The sequence below is a fragment of the Rhinichthys klamathensis genome, unplaced genomic scaffold, assembly GCF_029890125.1.
Source record: "Rhinichthys klamathensis goyatoka isolate OS25496 unplaced genomic scaffold, OSU_Roscu_1.1 h1tg000011l_1, whole genome shotgun sequence".
Classification (NCBI taxonomy): Eukaryota; Metazoa; Chordata; class Actinopteri; order Cypriniformes; family Leuciscidae; genus Rhinichthys; species Rhinichthys klamathensis.
In genome coordinates this window covers 14,885,621-14,907,211 of record NW_026606564.1, presented here as the reverse complement: position 1 = coordinate 14,907,211, position 21,591 = coordinate 14,885,621, and the positions used below count along the sequence as shown (strand labels likewise).

General features: G+C 38.2%; 1 protein-coding gene across 1 annotated transcript in view; it reads right to left on the bottom strand.

Moving 5' to 3' along the window:
- Nucleotides 1–6,576: 6,576 nt before the first annotated feature.
- The window catches only part of LOC130100209 (histamine H3 receptor), a 33,618-nt gene continuing 18,603 nt past the window's right edge, over nt 6,577–21,591 (bottom strand). Inside the window, exon 3 of the mRNA XM_056265634.1 lies at nt 6,577–7,411. Coding sequence (XP_056121609.1) covers nt 6,665–7,411 — 747 coding nt within the window. The 3' untranslated portion in view covers nt 6,577–6,664. The remainder of the gene's footprint in view (nt 7,412–21,591) is intronic.

Below are 21,591 nucleotides of genomic sequence, written 5' to 3'. Positions count from 1 at the left end.
TATTTAAATGTTGAGCAGCAAGCTCATTGGCTGCAGATGTGACCGGAACCAATCAGATTGTGCCATGTAGTTAATGATATAAAAAGTCATCAGGTTGCATTAAAGACCCATCAGTCTGCGCCATCTAGAGTTTCATGACAGAACTTGGTATATCCTAAAATGGTTTCTTGACTTGTATGGTTGGGTTCAAGGCATTTTATTCTATTGTTTTATTGTTTTTCAGTGCCCTTTTTTTCTTTTCGTCTACAAGCAGCTCTTCTAGATCCCCAAACGCTCTGTATAGTCAATGATAAACAGCTTATTGTTCATGACAAACAGCACTCCTGATCAACCACTCCATTCTCTTTGTTATTATCTTTGATATTTGTCTTTTATTCTGCTTTTCTTTTGAAGAAAGAACGTGAAACGTAATTAAATATGGAACAAAATGGAGCAGCATCTTTTAAAACTATCATGTCATTAAAATGGAGATGAGCGTTAAAGAACAACAGAATAATGTCTTGTGTGGGATATTTATGGGAAATGTTATGTAAGCAAGTCACATTTTTCTCCATGTTTCATGTCATTATCACTTCTTGCTGTGATGTTCCTCAGGGACTCACTGAAGCAATGGCATTAGAGAAGACTTGAAGATTACAGTGAAAAACTGTATCCACATTACAGGGATTTTTATTATTGCTTTGCTTCTATTTTTACAAGCAATTGGTAAATCCATAGTACTAACTCTTCACACTAATCTGATAACAGTTTAGCAAAAGGGCCCTTTTTATTACACAATAAGTATTTCATTCACAGTAACTGCCTTTCATAATGCTCTTACAATCACACTTTTCATTTCCATCTCTTCTAGTTCCGTCTTTATAATGTTAACAAACAACACAAAAGAGAGACACAACCAATGACTGTGCAGACACCAGTTTTATTAGACCGTTAGCAATGTATAGATAATACCATTACATACACTATAGAAGTCAGTTACATAATTAATGTAAGTCTACTTTATAATGTGTCAACTGTAGCATTACTATGACATCTTTAATTTAGCAACAAGGGTGATTTGAAACATGTATCTTGCATTGTTGGCTTCTCAAACAACTGATTGATAAAAGGACTAAATTGATAAAAATATACTGTTGTGTTTTGGTGATTAAACCAAATGAAAGCAAGAGATCAGGATTTGAAAGAACGACTAGCGGTGTTTATTACAAGTGTGATCAATTTTAAAGAGTTAAGAAAATGTACACATTACTTCTGAAAACAGTACCAAAGTGAATTAAAAACAAAAAAAAATATGCATAAAACTAATCATTCATATTCATAGCCCACACTTTCAGCAGAAACACAGTATATCCCATGAAAACCTCAAAATATCAAAATCTGAGGATAATTCTACAGTATTTCGGTGTAGTATGGATTTGGATGGAAGATTATTAAATTGCTATACCATATTTTTTAATGATTTTAATTGCATGATTGTTAAGAAAAAAAACATGCCCTTAAAATCACAATTTTCATTTGTTGTATAATATTTATTTATTTCCTTTTTCACATTGACATGTTATTTGTATCTTTCCTATTCATATTGCAAATGTAGTATTTGTACAGCCATGCATCAAAAAGGATTTAAAATACAAACCTTTTCATTGAACTTGGATTATGGATTATGGAAGCAACTCATATTGTCAAGTGACATTGGAAGCATATTGTATTATAGAAAAACTTTACTAATTCATCTGACTAAATGGGAATCTATCGAGTGCTACACATAACCTGTAGGCTTGGAATAAGTCGGATTGTTTTGAGTTCAAAACTTAACAATCAGAGATTACAGTAAACCCTTACTAAATGAATATCTTTGTTGTTAAATATTGATTTTCAGAGGAATAGATTCCGCTGTGATGTCAGAGACGTCCTCGAATATTTTTATGTCTGACCATAATTTATTATTTCATATAGATGAGCAGATGTTTTACTTAAGTAAACTATATCCTAATTAAATCATTGTGCTGAAATACAAACTATAAAATACATGCATTCAAATATGAGTTTGGAGTTATTAAACCCCAAAAATTACAATCAGATTAAATGTGTTTAAGAGAAAGATCAACAGTGCCATCTAAAGGACAAACTCAGTCAGCACAACAACAGAACATCTGTCAGCTTTATACAGGATTAATACAGACACCCAGAAATGGGTTTCGTTTACTGATTTTGAAATACTTTGACAGAAGTGTGATTATATTGGTCTCTGGGTAATATGGTGTCATCGCACGCGTATGATTTCTCTGTAGGCAGTGACTTTGAGAACAGTGACAGTATATGACATTAGGTGCTATCACACACTTTAAGTTAATTCATGTTTTAACTTCAGCCTAAATATACGCTACCAGTCAAAAGTTGGAACGGACACTGTAAGAAAAGTGGCCACACATGAGAACTCAAGAGCTGTAAAAAGGCAAAGGGTCTAATACATTTTTCACCACGTATTTCCCATTTGTGCGTCACAGTTCATATGTAATAACTGGATGACTTCAGTATTATTTATAAATGTGGAAATAGTAATAGCCAAATAAATATTAATGATAGTCCAATTTCTGACACGTACTGTGCACAGTTTAAAGGTAGTGTGTATTTTTTAGCGACATCTAGTGGTTGGGTTGCGAGTTGCACTAATGGCTCCGCCCACTGCTCACCCCTCCCTTTCGAAGAAACTACGGTGGCTCAAACGGGACAAACATGTCGTCGTCTGAGACAGCAGAGAATAGCCAGAGTAAGCCAAGAGTGTACGTCACTGTTTCTGTACCACAGTCCATTATAAACCACATCATGGATAAAGTTTACAAAGCCATAGTCAGGTGAGGATCAAGGGTCTTAATACATAATATAATGATAGTAATCAGCTGATTGTCTCACAAACATAACCAGCACATTTCTCCCCACATAGCAAACCCATAATACAGCGAGGGAGAAGAACCACATGAAAATATGCAACTATATATGTTTTCTAACAGGGTAGTAAAAGTTTAGCTGGCTAATTTGAGCTGTTACTGTGGCTGAGCTGGTTAAAGCGTTAAGCCTTGTTTAAACTCGACGCGTCCGCATGAGCCCAAAGGTGCGCGCGGCGAAAATGACAGGATTGTAACAGCGCGCGCGCCTCCGCATCCCCTAGACACCATTTACTACACACAAATTAATAAATAATAATGAATAAAAATATTGTTTTTTTTCTCTGGCTTTGAAAACTCTTCGCGATCGACTTAAACTGCTTCCAAGATGGACTTAGATTGGATCGACGGGTTGGTGACTCCTGTAACGTTACTGTTTTACGGTCAATAGTAACGTTACTAATCAGCTGATTGTCAAAGCCATAACGCTGTCAGCGAGGGAGAAGAACTAAGTTACATGAAACAGTCCAACTACATATTTTACACCACTGACAAGGGAAAAGTCACTACTCACAGTGTTTATGACTAGCTTCTAGCTTTCTGCGGCTTCTCTTTCAAGGTAGTGACGAAACGCGCTCTGTAACGCTGTGTGTTCGCTGTCGGCTACGGTAGAAACATGACATCACAATATGGCGACCTTCATAGAAGGGGGTCCCGCGTTTATGTAGATATAAATGTCTCATTCTAAGGTAATAAAAACATTACGATTCATTGAGTAAGGTCTTTATACACCACTGAACACATAGTTATGGATCTTATATTGCATTTCTGTCAATAGATCCTCAGAAATTTTACACATTGCACCTTTAATCTCAACCACAAAATCAACATTACTATACAAGTTTGTTCATATTTTACAAGCTTTTATCACTTCTGAATATTCATTTCTGATTTCTTCCTAGCAGAACAATAGCTCTATTTATCATTTAAATCATAGATTAAGAAAAAAACATATTACACAGAGCTCATAATGTAAAATACATTCGCTTATAATATACAAATAATGCAACATACAAATGCTAATATTGTTAAAACTGAATAGTTAATGTTAAATGTGTATGTGTGTAACAATGTTGAAGAAGGTACAATACCAAATTTCCACTAAATAACATTTAGCAGAGAGTATAATACTGAATATAAGAACAAGAAGAACACAGATTTGCACAACATGCACATACAGATCTACAGTAAGTACAGTTCAACAAGCGTAATCAGTTTAAGAATATAACCCTTCTGCTTACTGTAACACCCAATAATCATACAAATGTGTGTCTATTTTACAGATACATTGAAGAATTGACAGTGTAGTTTGTAATAATACATAGAGTGTGCTGTACAAGCTTTAAAGAATTATGAAATACTAAAACATATTTCTGAGAGAGACATGATGGAAGACAATGTCATCATTTTTTATTTTTTTTTGTAATTTAGGGATGTTCTAGGTTTTGTTTTCGGACAACTGTGCCAGATTACGCCTCCATGTGACTTTACTCCCCCTATCAGGCCCTCGTGCTCCTAAAGCGTGATGCCAATGCAAGGGTCGAGCGTCGAGATACCGCTGAAAGTCTCAATCACTCTGATTGGCTGATTGCCTTGTCGATGTGTGAATGCCCACAGCCCACTTCTCACGCTCGCAATCACGGCACGAATCCTGAGTGTCTCGTTCTGCGGGAAATGGAGTGGCTAATTACAAAGAAAACAACGAACACACTCAGACGTCATCACTGTCAATCACATATCAATCAAAATGATGAAATGAGTGAGCCGCTTATTAAAGAGCTCACAGCTCGATTCAATGACGGGTGTATAAAACATCAGACACGTACAGCCGTGACTAACCTAAACTGTTTATGCTGTGCCTCATGTTGATTTAATCCATGGCACATGGTAAAAAACCTCAGTTGAAAAACATGACTAACTACATTTTAGCAAAACCATACATCCAATTGACTGCAGTGTGCTGGAATGAACACTAGTGGCAGTAAAACAGCGATCACAGGGGCCAGATTGCTGATTAATAAAGACTTATTTTCATGCCGATCCTTGCGAAATACTGTTATGATCTCAAAACACTTTTGCCATAGAGCAACTAATACATTTAGACATTTCCCAGACAGCAACATGGTGTCGGCCCACATCTGGTACGTGAGGAATCCATGTTGCTGTCTGGGTTGCAGCACATGTATGGCTTTTCTAAAGCGTAGTGAACAGCTCACCTGGTACCAGGGCCGTAGCTAGGGTAATAAAATAAATAAATATAAAATAAAATAACAAAAGTCCTGGCTGGTACAGCATTGCACTTGCACTTCACGTGAAACACGAGTCACGATAGAAGAGCTCAAAGACTTATAGAAGCAAAGCTAAAATGCCATGGTTGCTTCAGCAAATGCGTTTGTTTTGGAGAATATTTAATGCGCTTCTAGTGCCTTTGAAATTTCAAGAAGAAGCTTAATTAAAATTTTGCAAAATAATATTACATTTATCTTGTTTAAAGCATATTTTTACTGGAAAAAAAGACAAAATTTCAAAATTGTATTTCTGCTAGTTGTAGAATTTGAGGTACAGCATGTAGTATTACATGAATGTAATGCAAACTTTACTTGAAATGATAATATATGACTTCTACTATTATATTTCTAAAAGTATCAGTGCTGATGTAAATATAAATTCTTGGCACATGTGACACTGGAAACCAAAACTATACATAATGTACAGTATGCCCACACGGCTCCCAGAAACTGGTGCGGTTACAGCGGACCTTGCTTTTACAATCTCTGGTCTCCCCTACTGGACCCTTTTTGATAAGGATCATCATGTTTATCATCGTGTACTCATCATCATTTTTCTATCATTTCTATCATTGTCTAGCATAATGTCCATCCACTGTAAAATCATTTTAATTCATAAACCAGATTTCGTGAATAGTTAAAATCAAAGTGAAAGGGGTCATGACACAACAAATAGCTATTCACTATTAATAGTTCATTATATGTAAATCTCAAGGAACATATTAAAATAAATCCATGCCGTGACCCCTTTAAATAAATGAAAAATAAATTATTATTTTTTTCAACAAAAAAACCCCTCCAAAACTTTTCGAATACTTTTTTGAAGTGCAACTACTTTTCTAGGTGTATAAACTTATGGTTGTGTAATATTAGTTTCCCGGTTGACTAATCCATATATTGTCATGTCAGTGAAGTTAAACGAATGCATAAGCTTCCTGAAAAAAAAAAAGAGCTAATAAGTGATATTATGACACCTACCTAATGTTAACACATATCATCCTGAAGTCGTGTTTTTTTTTTACTGTATATTATGAAGTTTATTTATGGAAGCTTGTTTCCGCCAGGGAATAAAACAATTTAAAAGATAATTGTGACTTTATATCTCACAATTTTGAACTAGAAGTTCATACACCTAGAAAAGTATTCGAAAAGTTCATCACATAGACTTTTAATCTCACAATTCTGACTTTTTTTCTCAAAATTGCGTGATTTAGTCATAAATTGCGAGTTATAAAGTCAGAATTGCATGATATAAACTCGCAATTATGAGAAAAAAGTCAGAACTGCGAGATGTAAACTCGCAATTTTTTTTTTTTAATGCTTCACAAATGCTGTCAACAGACTTGTTTTGAACCAGGAACATTCCTTTAAATGTATAGACACTTGAATCCTCTTTTTTTAAACAGTGTTTCCAGTACATGTGCGCTGACACTATCTGTGTGTGCTGGAGGGACGGTCCGTCAGGGGTATGGTGGTCCTCTGCCGAGGGCACAGGATCTTGACGAAGGCCCTACGGAAGCTGCTGTGGCACAGCGGGTAGAGGAACGGGTTGATCGCCGAGTTTAGCCACAGCAGCCAGAACGTCACCTCGTACCAGTGATGCGACACACAGTCTCCTCTGCACGCCGCCCGCACGATCATCAGCAGAGTGTACGGCGCCCAGCACACTGCGAAAACACACACGATTATCGCCAAGGACTTCGCGATCTTCTTGTCCTGCCTCAGACGCGAGCGCTGAACGCAACGCATGGACAGACCGTCGCTCTCGGAGCGCTTCTTCTCGCTGTCTTCGGTCTTTTTGAGTGTCAGTGAGTTCCAGTAGATCCGCACGCTCACGCCTGTCCTCTTCCCGTACAGAGCCGAGGCGTCCTGGCGCTTTGGAGAACGGGATTCTCTTTTACTGCCGAGTCTCCTCCGGCGGATGCTGAGGTAGATGCTGATGTTGAAGAAAGCCACGGATAAGAAAGGCGAGAAGAACTCAACCACGGAAGCAGAAAGCAGAAAGTACCAGGTGTAGTAGAACTCGGCGAAGCACTCGTTGTCCGGCACGCGACTCCTGCCGGTCAGCGGCTCCCAGAATAAGATGGCCGGTCCGTACAGGAGGAAGGCCAGAATCCAAACCGCTGCTATCTTCACCACAGCGAAGTGGGTCATTCCTTGCTTGGCACGATAAGACACCTGAAATCAGGGAAATAATATTGAATAAAGTTAAACCACTGTTTTTATCGGTTTTGTTTTGTCCATCATTTATACAATTATTTAATGCAACAAAAAAAAGATAAACTTGAGGCTTCGGTCTTCTTTAAAATGAAAAAATGGCTTTGTGTTTTTTAATAAAATACACCTTGCCTAAATATATAAGCCTAGTGATTTTTTTTAGTCACAAGTATCAATTATTGGAACATAGAACCAGCCATTTCTTTAAAATAAACACTTTCTTGAGGGGAAAACAAAGGAATTGACATGCTTTTAAACATGCTTTGCTAACAGGACTGAGAAAACGTGCATCCATCTTCTGTTTAATCGCTCCTAAAGCCCGAGTTGGCCCGCTTTGAGGAGGAAAGATACTTGTAAGACGTGTTAAGAAGAGTGGCTACTAGACGAGGCAATGTGTTAATGGTAACACTGATTTGAAATGAACATTTGCAACCAACTAAGAGAGCTAGCATGTTTAGCTCTGGTGAAAGCAATGCTATTGGCTTTCTACCGAGGCAGATAACATGGCTAAGTAGCTAGCTAACATCAGCTAGTTTCCCACTTCACGTTACTTCACAAACCTGGGAAGAGCAGACTGTGTTTCTGCGATTTAGTACAATAATTAAATATAGCTGGTATCACTTCTACTTTTGTTTAAGTCTTCCACCATTGTGTAAAAAAAAAAATTAGACAGTTCGTGTGTTGTACAGAGAGAGAGAGAGAGAGAGTGTGTGTGTGAGACACTGAAATAACAATAATCAATTTTATAGCATTATTTGATATGATTCTTAGCAGTAGTAGTATATGTTTTTACATGAAATCAAAAACATAAAATATAAAACCTGTCTGGGAATTTTTTAAAGAATGAAATCCCTAAGATGAGAACAAAAGAACACAGAAGTCAGGGCTCAGGTGCAGAAACAACTGGCAGAAAGCGTGTTTTTCTGCAACTACCGATGCTTGGACCAGCAATGGTGGTAGTGGAGAACCAAACATCAGCTTTACAGGGCATTTCCTCTCTCCAGATTGAAGCCCTTCTGCCTCTAAGCTGTTTTCCCCCAGAGGACACACAGCTGACAACATCTTAGATTTATCTGTAAACATGCTGCAGGACTGAAGAATCATGAAAAAGTGTTTGTCTAGCATCACAACAGACCATGCAACCGACCGACCATGTACATAACTTAAATCTAGCTATAGCCAAAGTGCTCAAAATTCAAAGCGTTGACTCAGCTGTAAGAGTATGATATACAGGGAATCTCTCGCAGCTGGAAAAGAAAGAGAGAAAAATTTAAGAAAAATCAGGCAATCCTGAACATTCCTGAAAAATCACTCGTTCATCATGTAGTGACGAGATGGGGGTCCACTTTCAAAATGATTGAGATATTTCTGGAGCAGCAGTGCAGTGCTCGCAGCAGACAGAAGCTCATGGCATCTAATGACGAAAGACAGTGATGTGCACATTTTGGAGACGGTCTGTGAACTTCTGGGGCCTCTAAATGACTTCACAGATCTACTGGGTTCTGAAACACAGACCACCCTGCTATCTTTGAAGCCTGTTATGGAGCACCTCACTGCCATACTGAATGAAGAGGAGGACGACGGATGCCCTTACAAAACAAATGAAAAAGGTAATGATGGATGATCACCGTTACTCCTCAGAGAAAGTCAATAAGGTGGTAGACATTGCTTGCTTCATTGATCGCCGTTTCGAGGGCAATTTTCCTCAAAACCAGGATGACATCTAAGCTAATGTTAGTCTTTCTGTTTATTCCGAGATTTACTGTAGTCAGCCGGATCCGGGCCCTGATCCTCAACAAACCCGTCTCCATACCGGCGTGACTCCGATCTTCAACCAGATGGAACTGGATAAATATTCTGATCTAATCTGACTTCTGACCTGTAATGCTGCTTGAATCATAATCACACACTGTTCATTCGTTGGCCAGAGGAGAACTGAGCGACTGAGTCTGGGTTCTCCCAAGGGTTTTTTCTCCATTCTGTCTCCTGAAGGAGTTTTGGTTCCTTGCCACTGTCGCCTTGGCTTTTGGCTTGCTTAGTTGGGGACATTTAATATTCAACTATATTATTGATCTGACAGCATTGACACCATTATATGTAGGGTGGCGTATCGTTTCAATTTGAACGATTCCAATTCCGATTCCTTGATTTGATTCCGGTTCCTAACGATTCTCGATTCCGATTCTTTTAAGAGGCGGGGTCAAAAAAGTTAAGGATATTTTAAATGAGCTAGCTAACCAACAGTCTTTCTGAAGGAAATAGTCTGACCTTCTCCATCAATTTTAATTCTATGAACTTTTTACTTTTTATGAACTTTACTATGAATTTCTCACAGGGCTGTTTTCAACTACAATATAAATATCAAATCTATGAACTTGAATATAAATATTATAAATTATGAATATATTTTCACAGGGGTACACTTTCCTCAAGAGAGCTTTATTTTTTAAAACCTCATGAAAACACATTTACACATGAGTGTATGATGCTGCAGATACTTGAACATGTTACCGTGCTCCCACTGAAGGGCTAACCTAGGGCTGTCAAAATTGCTCAAAAATGACGTTCGAATATTCCCTCTAAAGAAACCACATATATTCGAACTATTCGAACATCTGGTTGCGCATTTTGTCAATGACGCGCATTACGTCAATAACAGGACAAATTAATACAAAGGGACATAACTACTTGTATAGGTAGTTTAAGTTTAAACATATTTGACAACGTATTAACTTACACAAAAACAAGTAAATCAACTAATGGCCAAGACCGCAGACCTCACTCTCGCTCAACCGCAGGCTCTCTCTCTCTCTCTCTCTCTCTCTCTCTCGCCCTCACGCTCTCTGCGCATAACGGTTTAAATGAACAACAATAAACAAATGTTGAGTGCTGATCAAGAGTTTTGTGCAAGCAATTTAAGGTCACGACTCTTGTCCTAAATATAGCAGGCTTCATTCAGTGATTGAAACAAATATTATTAACATTAATTGAAGTTTTACAGTATATATAACCGACATTGATCGCTCGGAGCGAGCTGTGGTAAACTGCTGCTATAATGGCTATTTTTTCGGGGGCGTCGGGCCACGCCCCCTTGGCGGGCTATGACGTGTATGATGTAATGCTAGCTCATTGGCGCACACGTTGGAGGCGCCCGCACCATTGGATGTGCAGTTGCCGCAGCACAGCCAATGAGTGAGCTAGACACTCACAGTGCTAGCTGTGCAGCTGGAAAATGCGTTTTGCCACTCGCAAAGCAGACAGCCGCGCTTCTGCTACCGCGGGCGTGTCCGGTCGGCGGACTGTGAATCGAAACTAGGAATCGAAATTTAAACTTTTGAACGATTCCGGGAAAATCGAAAAGCTAGTCCTGGTTCCAATCGATACTCGATACTCGATACCCAAGCCTAATTATATGAGAACTGAGCTGGATGATGACATCACTGTTTTCTCCAGAGCAGCTATATATATATATATTAGTGCTGTCAAACGATTAAAATATTTAATCGCGATTAATCGCATTAATGTCATAGTTAACTCGCGATTAATCGCACATTTTTATCTATTCTAAATGTCTCTTGATTTCTTTTTGTCCCATTATTTTTTCTCATTTTAATGCTCTTATCAACATGGAAAAGTGGATCGGCTTGCTTCGTGCAAATGTTTTTTATTGAAAACAACATTGACATATACTGTGTTCACTTTCACACTAAAACATTCTCACTTGGAGCAAATAATCTCTCACACAATGTAACACTGTCCATCAATAAAAGGGTGAAAGAAATACTGACGAGGTCCTGATATTGACGAGGGGGCGGAGAATTCGCATCAGCTGTGTGTGTGTGTGTGTGTGTGTGTGCTTGGCCATCAAGTGGTATTTCAGACTGGACGTGCTGCGATGATGATAGCTCAGTTCACAACGACAAAACACACAGATCACTTTGGTCTTGTCAATGGGACTATTTGGCAACTTTTTAAAAGTAAACTTTCAATTCAGAATCTTATTGGCATCCGTTTCGGCGTCTCGCGCTCGTCATCCACTCAAAACGTAACGTTAACCTACTATTTGGCCGGCTCGCAACAAGTGTGTTTCCGGTCTAGCTAGATCCGGTGCTTTCAGACAGGATGCGGAATGCGCGGCGCTACGCCAGTTTCAAAACTTGGTCGAGAACTGGTCCCTTACGGCAGAAAAACCAATTATAATTCTGGGGGACTCCAACCTCTCTCGCCTCCCCCCAATCCAGAATTCCAACACACAGGTAGTCTGCTACCCAGGGGCTAAGATTGAACACATCTTCCATATTCTCAAGAATAAAACGATCTTCGCACCGGAAACTCACATTGTTATCCTTAACATCGGCCTTAATAATAAGGAAGTAGGAAACCCCAACGTTCTATCGAAAATGATTCAAAGGCTTAAGGGAGTGGCCGGGACCCAATTCGCTACAGCCATGATCTTTTTTCAACTCATTAACTACTCCCACATGTTACCACCAGCCCACAAAGAAAATCTAGACCAACTCAACCGGATACTCAGAGACAAAACACAGCACATCCCCTTGCTACCCAACACAAAATTCCGAACCACCACGGACAATATTCACTGGACAGAGAAGACAGGGGCAGCCATGGCACAACACTGGTTAAAGTTCCTCGGAGACTACACCCGCCTCGTTTAAACCTCTAGTAGAAAATCGCAACATAGGAAAGACAACCTAGGACCCTTCAATTACTTAAGTTGGATTTATTGTCATAACCTCAGTTGTACCTTTTTTCATTACTTCCATCATTAAAATTGTTCTAAAAATTCCAAAAGTTCTTATGGTCTTTATTTATCTTGAAACTGATCAAGAGCAAGGAAGCAGCACTGTCCCTTCTACTGATACAAAGAAGACACATATCTGCCTCGCTTGCTGGAAGAAGAAAAAAATGAGCAAAACAACAAAGGGTCAAAGAAGGAGAATTTGCACCCGTCCTTCGGATGAGACGTTAAACCGAGGTCCTGACTCTCTGTGGTCACAAAAAATCCCAGGAGAGTAGGGGTGTAACCCCGGCATCCTGGCCAAATTTACCCAGTGGCCTCTGTCCATCATGGCCTCCTAATCATCCCCATAAAATATATATATATACTGATTGGCTTCATCACTCTGTCTCCTCTTCACCAGTAAGCTGGTGTGTGGTGGCGTTCTGGCGCAATATGGCTGCCGTCCAGGGGCGGATTGGCCATCGGGAATACCGGGAACAATCCCGAACGGCCGGTCCATTTCAGGCCGAAGACCGGCCGGTGGTCAAAGATGTTTTTTTTGTTTTTTTTTATGATACGCCTAACCGGCCGCTCAGCTGCAGCAGAACGCTGTGTGTGTGTGTGTGTGTGATTCAGACCGGGCCAAACCAATACTTTCAATCTGAGGGGGGATACGAGCGGCCCCTCCCAACTTGGACTGATCCTCGTTTTTCCTGACATCCGATTGGCTCAAACTAGGCGCCGATCAAAGGAGTTTACTTTTGGTCATGTTTGGCAGGTTTGTGTGAATGCAATGCAACAGAGACGGACGGTAAAAATGGCGAAAAGAAGAGAAAGAAATGAGTGGGGCCGAAAAAATAAGAATTAAAAAGAAAAGATTTTTGGCACAAGAGGCCGCTAAATGCGCCAAATTAACAGACCTTTTCCGTAGTGGAAAGAGTGCTGTGGCAGCCGGAGGTGCAGATGAGGAAGGACCCAGCAGCATGGACAGGACAGGTGCACGATTAGGGATATATTAGTGATTTATTATACACTGAAATTGTTTATATTTGCATTTAAATATAGGCATTTATTACATGGCTTGGTAGAATTCCAATGTAGAATGCGGTCTGTTATGTAAGGGTTAATGCCTGACGAGGTGTCCATTAATGGACGACGGCGAGGTGTGAACCAGCCGACGCGCAGCGGAGGACGGTTGCCTCCGCCGAAGTCCATTAAAACCTGACAATGGACACCTCGGAGGGCATTAACCCGCTTATACCATGGTCACTTGCCAAATAAAACATTTTTAAAACATTAGTTTATATTTTAATTAGGCTAAATCTAGTTTTTACAAATAATAACTTGCCTGACGGTTTATTTAGCAACCGGAGATATTTATAGTCCGCTCAGCTTGTAGAACCCTTAAACAATTAATCAAACAACAATAAAAAAATAAATAAAAAAAAATTAGTTCTGCGCTCCAGCGATTTGCGCTTATAGAGGGCAATAAATTAATCAGATCAATCTCCGTTTTATTTACATTTTTTCTTTCTTCAGCAGCATCCCAGTCGTCAAAGTTGTCATATTCTCCATAAATGTTAAAAGAAATAACGAAGTCGCTCATTGTTGTATTAGTAGGCTATGTAATATCTAACTAACGTTAGATGTTTGTTTTGATGGAGCAAATTGTTAACGGATACTTTGACTGCCTGTTGCTATGGTTACTCACAGCTGATGTAGCCAGCGCATTTATTTATTAATTTCGAATGGTAAACAGTCAGTTTCATCAGAACTACTTTACTAGGTGTCCTCTATCACTTTTTAACGGACACCCTGCAGCCAATCAGAATCGAGTATTCACCCAGACCATGGTATAATTCTTGATAACACACCGCTGCTAAGTATAACACACCGTTGCCATGAAAAACAGAGCGTTGCCATGGACGCAGTTAAGTGACGGAACAGACTATTTTCTTTAGCGGAAGCAATACAATCGTCTTTAAATAAATAAACTGCTTTTTAAATCAATATTTTGTGTGAAATTATTGATTTATTTGGTAGTAGCCATGTAATAAGCGGGATAATGTATAGTGAGGTGGTTGCTATAGCGAATACAAACGCTATAACAACCGCCTCGCAATACATTATCCCTTACATATATTATATATTTATAGATATATTATAAACAGCAGTTTGCAGTTTGTCGTCACACACAGACAACATCCTTCTATAAGCAAGGAATCTGTATGTCTGTATATGTATATAGTTCCACGGCGGCATCCCTCTTTGTAAATGAACAAAATCTGCTTCACCGTCGCTGTGCTGTCGTCATCGTGTAAAGCCCGCCCCAACGTTTCTGATTGGTGCCGCGATTTCGACGGATTAGAAATGGGCTCGTTACTCCAGTTTGTTGTCTCTGACAGCCTTAAATACAGTTTTCCATATAATCCAATCAAGGTAGAGCTAATGCATTTCCTATACTGCTATTGTGGATCTTATACTATACCAAGCAACACAAGAGATCCCAGTTCATCACATGCTTTCTCATATGATGGAAGCACAAAGATTCTTCAGATTATCATATATGAGCATAGGATCATCGCATGGCAGATATGATTGAGCACAAGATCGTCACATGCTTCTCTCTATGGCTACTCATCATATGAGAGCACACACACACACACAGTTGGCTATATCTAATGGCAGAGCGAGAAGTCGGATATTATAATAGTATCTAATGGCAGAGTAAAAATGGCTATTTTATACTTAAATCATTTATCATTTGATTACTAAAAATCTTCCACACAGTTGAGGCTGAGAACAGGTGAAGTTAAGTTAGAAGTAGAGTTACAGTGGAAGCGAGACTGACTGAAAATGTGTGTCAATAAAAATGTTCCTTAACAAGACAGGTTAGTGCACTGCAGGGGTGTCAATGTGATGGGATGCCGTGCCCAGATCAGTGGGTAACATAGTAATGACGGGCCCCGGTGCAGGCTATTATGACGGGCCCCCTGGGCTGCACAGTTATGAAGCACACACAAACACACACACTGCGCTCGTGTCTCGAAGGGAACCCTATATAAGCGAATTCGTGTGCCTAGACCAACTAAAATCAGAATCTTATCAGTTTCTTATATTCATTTGAACAGTTTTCTCTCTCCAACACACACACTCCTAAGTTCTTGTTCGTACATTGGTTGCGAGTAAACCAAATATCTTTGAAATACCTTCACAGCGTTGTACTGTTAATGAACATCCCGATGCCGTCCACACTGCTGAGAGTGCCGTTTAGATGAATATGTCAATATGTGCTGCAAGCTTTTCTCTCAGTAACAAAAACACACAACAAATATGAGAGCGGTGAAAAAAACAGTAAGAAAGCGTCTGATCTGATCATATCGATATGGATGTGTTTGCACCAGCTCTGCAATTCAGCACTCCAGTCGTCACGTCACGTTTATTTAGACCACTCTTAACAAGCCTATTGCTTTAAAGCCACAAATATCATAACTATCTATAGGCCTACTGTAATTAAAACATGTATTCAAGAAATGTAATAAAAACAGAAAGACGTAGGCTATTGGCATTACTCAATGCCGCGGAAACAAGGTAGTGGGTTCGATTATTACGCACTTCAATCCATTCCAGACACGCCGCTCTTTGTTTGCTTCTTATTAAATCCAGGCAATTGGATGATGAAACGTTTATTAAAATGAAGATACAATTATACAAAAAAATTCCCTTTAAAGAAAAGCTTTCTACAAAACAAATCTTAATGAAGTGGTCAAAATCATGTCTGACCCACTCCATTTCTCCCGACATATTGCGCATCTTATGATGTAGCCTCATGCTGTTCACTTTTCATAATCAACATAGATGAAATGAAAAAATTAGATTATAAACTAATATTTAAACGAATATCTGAAAACGAATTAAATCTGAAACGAAATAGGCTACGTTTTCTTTAACCCTCTTGTCGACGAACAAGTCATTTTTTAAAGTCAAGTCATCGACGAACTGACATTTTTTTCCTCATGACAGTGGAAACAACTTAAAATACTCTGTCATTTGTGGCCATACAGATAAGTGCAAGACTTCATTATACACTATAAATGGTCTACTTTTATTTGTGTACACTCACAATAACAATAACAATAAAACCTTGTGCTTTTATATAATAAAAAAATAAACGGTGCGTTTTCAGCTGTCTCTGTGAGAATATTTATGAAACAAGCCTCAAAAATGAACTGAAACTCAGTGAATACTTATCACACAAACATGAAACATATACATTTAAAGAAAGCTTGAAATGTTACACCGCTTCGCTCACATGCTCTGATATATACAAAATGTTTGACAGTAAGTGGTAGAGCATGAATGACGTGTGATTTCGAATCTGAAACCAGCGCATTTCATTTGAAATGTGAGTATCGCAAGTATCCTGCTGAGTCACTTCGTCACCGCTTGCAATGTGGGCCTCCATGCCCATGTCTTATATTGTATATGATATGAGCGGAGGGCAGTGGGGGACCACATCTGTTTATTCAGGGGGCCCAGAATTCCCTAGCTATGGCTGCAGGTTTAGGCTCTTTTAAATGACTGCATTTATTTTAATTTAGAAGTTTGTTTTATGTTCTAACTATTGTTGAACTGCAGGTTTAGGCTCACTTAAGTGACTGCATTTATTTTAATTTACCGTAAAACTTCAAATAATAGCCGAGTCCCAAACAGCCTCTTTTACACGCCTGGTGTGGCGACAGGTTTGGATAAATAGAGGCCGGTCTCAAATAGTTGTTTTTTAGTTTCGGGTTGTATTTAATCTTCTAAAACCCATCAGGCCGGAGAGGGAGAAGTGGAGGAGAGCGACGAGGAGGAGGAATTCACCAATTAACTTGTAGTTGAGGATCGCGGTGATGAGGATAGTGATAAATAGGGTCATTTTGTATCACATGATTGCAGTTGTTTTACAGGGTAGCCTTCATTCTTTATTGTTGATGTGTTTCAGGCAAAAAGTTCATAGGCTCGATGGATATTACCGGTAACTTGTATTGTTCAGCCCATGGCTGTCACATTGTTTCGTTTTTTTATGCTACCAATAATCTAAAGGGGGTCGCACAGGACGAGAAGCGCAGTCGCATCTATGACAACTCGAGGTATCGCACACCGGACGCGCACTTTGTCAGTTTATGGGCAGCAATATTGTTATGTTTAAGGACATTATGGAATTAAGATCATGTCTGTCTGTACTATATTAAGATTGTACTGTACAATTAAATACATACATCTGAATTCACTTTATCTCAGAGCGTCCGTTAACTGAATGAATTGAGAATATCACCTGAAAATCCAAAAACATAAGCAATTTTCATTCAACCAGCTGATTTCTGTAAATGAATGTAAAACTAAATCTATATTGCAGCACAGGGTGAAGTCAGTATATACATAAAGACGATTTGGGACAAATTAATGTACATTTAATATAAAACTTGAGCTGTTGCTGTCGCTGCACTTCTCGTCCGGTGTGCGACTCCCTTTAGACATACGGTAATATAGTAGGCTAATTCTTACATTAACTGATTTGTTAAACACAGTCTAATTATAAATAAAACGTAATATAACGTGGTAACCTCCGCCTGTCATGCTTTCCGTCTATCAGCCTCTACTATTTGGATCGTTATCTCTAGGCCTACACTCAATAAACAATATCTCAACACTAAATTAAAGGCCTGTCTCATATAGACGCCTGTCTCAAATACAAGCCTGTTCAGTTCGGCGATTTGGGAAAATAAAAGCCCGGGCTATTTTTTGAAGTTTTACGGTAATTAAGTTTAGTTGAATTATTTTATTTATTTAATTGTTTAACCGGACATACATGCTTATTACTGTTCCAAATATTCTATATGTTGCTTAAAAATCAAATATATTGTGTCCAATAGAAAAAAGCTGCAAACTGATCTGTGATGAATGAATGAATGAATGAATGAGTCAACTGCTTAGTTTGTATAGTGTACTTACACAAGAGTTCTAGTAACCAAAAAAGAACTGCAGAGAGTACTTGATAATTTACTTTAAATAAAATATAATTGTTACCATTGTTGTGTTTTGCATGCTGAGTGTTGAAGTCTGTGTGACTCAAGCATGATCAATTGCAAGATTGTCACAAATATAGAGGGATTATATAAACCCGATAAAAAGTTTCACAAGGTATTTAGGGCATAAGTGTTAACAACAAGATTATAAAATATCATTAATTAATCATACATCATTCATACATACATGCATATATTACTTCTCTTCCTTTGAAACCAAATAACTAATTTATTGTTGCATCGCTGCATACAGTAGGTACTCAACCAGAATGCCTATTACCGCCGCGACTCGTGCCGCGGCAAATCCACCGCGGCAAAAATAAACTAGTCGCATTTCAAAGTCCTTTGCGAAATGACCGCCAGGTGGCGCAAAGGGGCATTTAGCAAAACAGCCGCAATTGCTGCATTTTGAAACGGGCTAATGTCAATTAACAGTAAGGATGAAATAGTTGAGACTGATTGAATATGTAAAAAATTAAATAAAAATAAACAAACGAAAGAGAATAGAACAAACCTTTAGAACAAAAAATATATATATATATAAATAAATAGTTTAACCTATAGGCTAACAGATTCAGTTAAATTAAACGAAAGCAAAACGTAAAGTAAAAGTAGGCTACATTTAAACAGAATATAACAAACTTTTAGAGCAGAACATTTTATGAATCAAAAGTTAAAATAGGCCTCTCTCGCAATTAGGTGCAATGACCTAAACTATTGAGGAATGAGAGGATTGAAGAAGAGCGCTTCTCTCGTGTGCGCGCACTGACTGCTGAACTACCGAACTTCTGGGAAATTCTCAGTGAGAAAAGTTGTGGTCGAGTGGTAGAACTTAGGTTTCAATAATTTAGATGACACGGGTTCAAATCCTGTCCAAACACAGTAGCCTACTTATAAAATACAATTCCATGCATTTTTCCATTTTACACAAAGGAACAAATATTATCCACAAGATTGACTGAATTTATATCAATCTGTATAATAATTCCAATCGTAATTTCAAAAGCAGTTCTGTTAAAAAAAACAGAAAAAAAAAAAAAACTTCATGGGGTTCCATAGGCTACGTTTTTAAAAACATTGTGTAACAAGGTGCGATATGCTGGTGGGGGATTTCCCCCCAGTAATCAATGCTTTGCCTAATTCACCAATAGACCATATCAAATATATATATATTATATATATATATAAAATATGCAACACGCACGTTTAAACAACAAACAATAAAATCTGAACCGGCGCTTCTGCTCCTGTATTGAGAGATAACATGCAGCGCGTTTCAGTTACGATCCTGGTTCCAGTGGCCTTAATACATTCATGGCTTTTCAAAATGTCACAAAGCGTTTTGAGATGTTTTTGAATGAAATATTGAAGTTTATAATTAAGTGTTTTGGCACATCACGCCGAGTGGCGCTACGCATTATTCTAAAGTCTGGCATGTTGAAATAGAGTTCAACAAACACGGCGGCGCTTTCACTTGAAATTATTTTTTCTCATAACAGCTAAAAGAACTTTCTAGGATAGAAGCTATCCTACTCCGTAATTTTTGGTCATACAGATAAGATATCATCTTTTAAAACAGTAAAAGGTGTTTTATGCTAACGATAAAACGTTTTCTCGCTCATGTGAGCGAACACACTGGAGAAACAAACGTTTGGGCATTTCACAGTGAGTAAATTCATGGCCGAGTGGAAGAATTTACGATTCAATCATTTAGATAACACGGGTTCAAATCCCGCACAAACAAGGACTTTTGTCAATTTTATATTACCCTATTAATGCATTTTATATCCTATTATTAATGCAGAGAGATTTGTCCTAAAACTCTGTTATGCACCATATAGGCCTAGTTTTTGCTTATATTATAAAAGAAAATTGCCATGCATTTCCATTTTACACTGGAACAAATAGTATCCAACAGAATGACTTAACATCTACCAATCGTAATTTCAAAAGCAGTTCTGTAAAAAAAAAAATATATATATATATATATATATATATATATATATATATATATATATAGCCTAGGCCTATAAAGCCTATTTTTTGGATTCCCTACATTGAGTTTTTAAAAACATGGTTTTAAGCAAGGTGTGATTTGCCAGAGGGGACGGGGATTTCCTTTTGGTCTAATCATCCCTGCTTCTGCTGAATTATTTTAACCCCCCACCCCCTTCCTCCGCAGTAATCGGTGCTAATAGGCTTAGGCTACTTCACCAATAGACCATATAAAATATATAAAATAAAGATATGCAAAAGGCACGTTTAAACGACAAACAATAAAATCAAAACCAGCGTTTCAGTTACAGTAGCCTACGTTCGTGGTTCCAGTGGCCTTAATGTAGGCCCACGGCTTTTCAAAATGTCACAAAGCGTTTTGAGATTATTTTGAATGAAATATTGAAGTTTATAGTTTTGGCACATCACGTCGGGTGTCGCTATTGTTCTAAAGTCGGGTTTTATTCTGGCATGTTGAATTAGTGTTCGACAAACGCGGCGGCGCGTTCACTTGGATTTATTTTTCTCATAACAGCTAAAATAACTTAATAGGCTTCTAGTAAACTTTTATTCATATTAGATTAACAACATTTTAGCAGTCGTCTCTGTCTCCGGGAACTGCTCGTCACAAAACTGAACCGAAAGCCACTTGCCTCAGCTCATGTCTAAAGCCTTTAAATGTCTAAATATTTAATAAATGTTATCTGATTATGTAGCCTAATCCATCTGAAACTGAGAGGTACAGAGGTACAGAGGATCTACTTAAACATGTTTAACTATGTGAGCGCTTAAAAATGAGGAAAGGACAAGGCAAGGGGAAAATCTTGCTCTAATTAAATAGGCTAAATCGCCCTGAATTAAAATGTAAAAACAAATCAAATAATTTATTTGTCGAAATGTTGCGCTATTGTTTCATTTAAGTTCATAATTATTCTATAAATGTTATTTAGTTTAACAGCAGCACAACGAAGCACTGTGGTTCGAGATTTATTTGAATAAAAAAGAAAAACTTATTGAAATTGAATGAATTATTGAAATTAAATATTTAGTAATAAAGTTTCATGACAGAAATATCACTACATGTAGCTCACATTATTTAATTCCTTCATTATCAACACTTTAATAGCCTAATGCTAATGTCTAATAGCGGTTTAAGTGTGAATTGCGACTTCTTGTTTTAAGTCAGTCTCAGATTCAGAGAGCCTGTGGGGGTTTGGAGGGACAGTGGCTTTATCGTGCGTGCACAATAGGTGTTAATGTTCGTCTTTCATATGGAGATGTCGGATAGCCAGCCCAATGAGCAGGCAAAGGCTAAATTCTTTTAAGGATAAATC